This window comes from Mus caroli, chromosome 16, assembly GCF_900094665.2.
Source record: "Mus caroli chromosome 16, CAROLI_EIJ_v1.1, whole genome shotgun sequence".
NCBI classification, from domain to species: domain Eukaryota; kingdom Metazoa; phylum Chordata; class Mammalia; order Rodentia; family Muridae; genus Mus; species Mus caroli.
This window is the reverse complement of record NC_034585.1, coordinates 85,929,210-85,934,421: the sequence shown is the minus strand read 5'-3', so window position 1 is coordinate 85,934,421 and position 5,212 is coordinate 85,929,210. Positions and strand designations below refer to the sequence as shown.

Genomic DNA, 5,212 nt, shown 5'->3' with positions numbered 1-5,212 from the left:
GGAGAGAGAGAGAGAGAGAGAGAGAGAGAGAGAGAGAGAGAGAGAGAATATACACACAGCCCTTATCAGCTTGTCTCAATAAAAGGGAGCTAGGATTATCACCTATCCAATTACAAGACAGTTCCACTTGAAGAGACAACAGCCAAATAGGAAATTCCCTAACACCCATTGGTTTGGACATTCCTTCAAACACACACATACACACATACACAGATACATAGACACACACACAGACACAGACACACACATACACACAGAGTTATACACACAGACACACAGACACACACAGACACATAGAGACACACACACAGAGTTACACACAGACACACACACACATATACACTCACAGACACATAGACACACACACAGTTACACACACACAGAGACACACATGCACACATACACACAAAGACACAAATACACAGATACATAGACACACACACACAGACACACACACAGAGTTACACACAGAGACACACACACATATACACTCACAGACACATAGACACACACACACAGTTACACACACACAGAGACACACATACACACATACACACACAGACACACATACACAGATACATAGAGACACACAGAGTTACACACAGAGACACACATGCACACACATACACACACAGACACATAGAGACACCCATACACATAGAGTTACATACAGAGAGACACACATGCACACAGACACACACATACACGTACACACTCACACACGGCTACTCCACAGTACAATCAGCAGCCATGGCTACAAGCAGAAGCCTTGATCCTTCTGTGCAGGAAACTGAATAACTAAAGAGTCTCATGCTATCAATTATTTTTTCTTGTTTTGTTTTATTTTTCTGATCTACAGCAAATGGCTGCCACATAACAAAGCAACAGAGAGTAACTCCAGCCTGTTTGGGGTACAGTATTGATGTGCTAGCCTTGACTCCCTGGAGCCTTGTTTCCGGGGGCTGTGAGATGGCCCAGTGGTTAGGGCACTTGCTACTCTATTAGAGTTCTAGCCCCAGCAGGGCAGCTCACAACTATTTATAGCTCCAGTTCTGGGAGATCTGATGGCCTCTTTTGGCTTCCGTAGGCACCAGGAACTCAAGTGGTGCATAGACATACATAGACATGCAGGCAAAACATGCATATGTTGTTAAAAGCAATTTTATGATTCCTGAGGGATATTCATAACCTATGGAACAGTTATGGGAATCTTCTCATTACCTGTTGGCCGCAAGAACAATGTCAATATTTTCACTCTGCACTGTGACTAAAAGGGTTTCTTTTAAACATATCCTAGTAAGGCTTTTCTTTAAAAAAAAAAAAAGTGTGAAAATTTCGCGTTAAGAGTGGCATGAGAGTCTAAGACATTTACAAAAGGCTACCATTTTCAAAATATTTAAGGATCCAATTTGTTGTTAATGAGCCACAGACCACGACCTTTCTGGAGCATAATAAAAGTTAATCATTAGAAAAATGTCTGTTGTAAAGTTTCTAAATGTGTCTATCAACTTCTGAACACATAGTTCACAGACATCTCAGACAATCGCAGGCTCTCCTCCAAAGGAGACCTGTGTGTGTGTGTGGGTGTGGCAGACACAGATTGCTCAAGGCAAAATGGGGAACATCAGAGTCAGGGTTTAAAGTATTTGTCTGACTCCAGGAGAACAAGTTAACTGCGTAACCCATACATCCTCCTGTGCACCTCTGCCCTTCAGGAGAAAGGGAACTTAAGGGCCTTTGCAGGGATGCTGACAGAGGACAAACTAACTCCTCAGCACCACTTCCAATGGGAGGGAACGTCCCATTTCGTAGGCTTATTTAACTAATGGCCAAACTTTAAAAAAACAAACAAACAAAAAAAAACAACAACAGCAAGACCCACTGTGTAACCCAAGCTGGCCCGCCCGTCCAGAAACTTCAGGACCCTTTTTTTCTCATCCTGAGTTCTGTGTTTTCACAAGAGTGCACCCCACTCCCACCGTAGACTCCAGATATCCAAGCTTTGATATGATCTCTGCACGGGAAAGAACCCAGCAAAATATAATCACGTAGGAAGAATGTTGTTGGTCAGTGATGTCTTTCTTTTGTTGGTTTTGATGACTGGCTCATAAATACAGTCAGGTTGGTGACAAAAGTGGGAAGTTGAACCCCCGGTAAAGGGCTGTGTGGGCGGAGTAGGGTAGAGCTGTGATTAAAAGTGTGCCTCAGCTGACCTTCTGTCCCCATACACTGGAGGGGACACAGGCATTTCTGCTCCCCATCTATAAGATCCTGAGGAACTGAGTACGAGGATTTTATAGGCTGCCCAGACAAATACTGGTCCTGCCCTTCAGCTGATCTCCCTGGCACCAAGGAGCCAAAGACGAACTGGGCTCTCCACCTCCAGGCCTGGAATTCCCCGCGGTCCACGCCACACTCACTGCAGCTCCCTCTTGCAGATTCCTCCTGGTCGGTCCCCCGTCCGATCGCGGTCACCCGCAGATCGGGAACGACTGCAGAACCCCACCCTGCGCCGGGTGCAAGCTCTCGGAGCCAACCACGCGCGGACGCGACACTCGGGAGAGCCCGAGGAGTCGGGGGTTGGGGGGGAAGTCTCCTGGGTCGCGCTTACCTGGCGAGGACGCCGCGGCACCGAGTCCACAGAGCAGCAGCGACGGCAGCCACAGTGGCAGAGGCCGCATGGCCCGGGCGGCCCGGGACCGCGGAGTGGACGCCGCTCAGACTCGCACCGCAGCGGCCATGGCGAGCGGAGCGCCCGCCTCTTCCCAGCCTAGCCGCAGAGCCGCCTCGCCCCGCCTGCGTCCCGCCCCGCCCCCACCGCGCCCGGCCCCGCCCCCGCCCGGCCCGTGGGACTTTCCCCGGTGTTCCCGGGAACCGCGGCCCCCGCAGCCCAGCACACAGCCCCGGTGACCCCGGCCACACCTCGCCGAGCCGACCTCCAATGCGTGGCCAGAGATCTCTAGTACCATCCTTCTGGAGAGACCCGTGGACACCCATCCCCACCCTACCCCACCCCACCTCGGACTCCCGCCATGCACGATTTAAGTACCCATTTATTTTGAATTCTGTTCTCTTTAATGACCGGCCGGAAAGATCGTGCTAAGCTTTGAACCCTTTTAAGCACAGGGCTACTTAAGGGTATAGCAGAGAGGACCCTCTAGGCCGTGGTGTCACAGAGGAAGAAAAGCTAGAGGAACTTCACTGGTTGCTTAATAGTCTGTGGGTTTGGCCCCCTGTGGCTGTGAAGCTACAAGGAAGTGACCCCAGAGCAGGGTAGGGATAGGCTCCCAGCCTGAGCCTTCCCCAGTGGCCAGCCTGTTGGCAGAGACGTTCACACCTCGGCCACAAAAAAAGGGGCAACGAAAGGAATGGTTAGAGGGAGACAAGAGTCAAAGAAAGGGGTCATGGGGAAACCGCAGCTATTGCTCCTAACCGCCGAGGCCTCCGTCTTAGGAAGCTAGAGTCGACTTTAAACTGTAGTTGAAGCTGGCCTTGAACTTCAGATCCTCACATCTCTACCTCTCAGGGGTTAGTCGTGGGCCCCCAAACCCTTCCCTTGTGCCTGTGGCTCCAGAAGTTGGCCTGTTATAAAAATACGTGATGAAATTATCTAGCAAAAATTTGAACTTTGCCTTGAGAATTTCAAGACACAGAAATGTACTTACATGCCAAGGAGAAGAGGAGGGCTGTGGGGATCCTTTTCAACAGGACGTGTTGAAAACGGCAGAGGAGGGAAAACCTAACCACACAGGCTGTGGATTATAAGTATACCCCTCTGAGCGCCCCGTGCCCTGCCCCCGGCATGTTTTATTTTTATGAGACAGGGTAAGGAAAAGGACTCAGCTAAATCCATGAAGGACCTGTGACCACTAAGCTCTTCAGCCTGTGGTCTTGACCCCAAATGGTAAGCCTTTAAAGGAAGTGCTACTACTGCCCCACCCAACTCCCTACCACACCCCTCTCTAGAATCTCCCTCCCTCAGCACAGTGCTAAGGGCATATTCCTTGGCTCTGTCCCCCATGTCTCAAGCATACAACCCCCCAAAGACAAGCGTTTCTCTCCTTTCTCCAAGGCAACTTTGCCAGGGCAAGGCCAGCTAGGTGCTGGCATCCACTCTCTTGCCCTTCCTGCCTAGAGAAACCCTGATGTCGTTGATAGCTGGGCCATCTGTTGAGATCTGGCAGCTGGCAGCAGAAGATAACAGGAACTCGGGTCTGGCATTTCCTGTGTGTATAGCACTCCTGGCTCTGTCTGTCCCTCTGAGCACCTGCTTTGATTGTGCCAGTGTGCCACCATTTCTGTGTTCTCTCTCTCTTACCTCCCCATTGTTTCTCCCCTTTGGAGGTAGGCTTATTGTGGACACAGCAAAAGATTAAACCTTAGGGTGCTTTATTTGCATCTTCCAAAACCATGAGAGCAAAGACTGGTCCCAGCACTGCATGCACACAATCACAATGCTTTCAAAAATATTTATATGTGTGTGTGTGTGTGTGTGTGTATGTGTGTGCAGGGCCCTGTGGAGGTTATCACCTCCCAGGAAGTGAAGTTACATATGGCTGTGAGGTGCTGGAATCCTGGGCCTTTGCAAGAGCATCAGGCCATCTTAACTGCTGAGCCAGTCTCCAGTCCCTGGAGCTCTGCAGAGTAGGAGATTTTAGCCACTTTGAGAAGGCTTCTGTGTCTTTCCTCTGGAAGTTTCTATCTGACACACTTCTCACATAGGGAAGTGTCGGGTAGCTATGAGAGTCTTGAGAAATGCCATGTTTTATAGCTTAGGTAGAGCAACAGTAGTTGTGAAGTGAAAACAAACAAAGTTTCTTTCTTTTTTTTCCCTCTCTTTTAAAGATTTATTTATTATATGTAAGTACACTGTAGCTGTCTTCAGACACCCCAGAAGAGGATATCAGATCTCATTATGGATGGTTGTGAGCCACCATGTGGTTGCTGGGATTTGAATTCAGGACCTTCGAAGAGCAGTCAGTGCTCTTAACTGCTAAGCCATCTCTCCAGCCCCAAATGAACATTGTAAGCCAACAATTATTTTTTCCAATTTTTTATTAGATATTTTCTTCATTTACATTTCAAATGCTATCCCAAAAGTCCCCCATACCCTCCCCCCACCCCCACCCCCGCTCTCCTACCCACCCACTCCCACATCTTGGCCCTGGGGTTCCCCTGTATTGGGGCATATAAAGTTTGCAAGACCAAGGGG

The 5,212-nt window shown here is 49.3% G+C and overlaps 1 protein-coding gene across 1 annotated transcript in view; it reads right to left on the bottom strand.

The window, feature by feature from the left end:
- Positions 1 to 2,784, bottom strand: part of Ifngr2 (interferon gamma receptor 2) — an 18,669-nt gene extending 15,885 nt beyond the window's left edge. Inside the window, exon 1 of the mRNA XM_021184980.2 lies at positions 2,612 to 2,784. Within this exon, the coding sequence (XP_021040639.1) occupies positions 2,612 to 2,681 (70 nt within the window). The 5' untranslated portion in view covers positions 2,682 to 2,784. The remainder of the gene's footprint in view (positions 1 to 2,611) is intronic.
- Between the last annotated feature and the right edge of the window lie 2,428 nt (positions 2,785 to 5,212).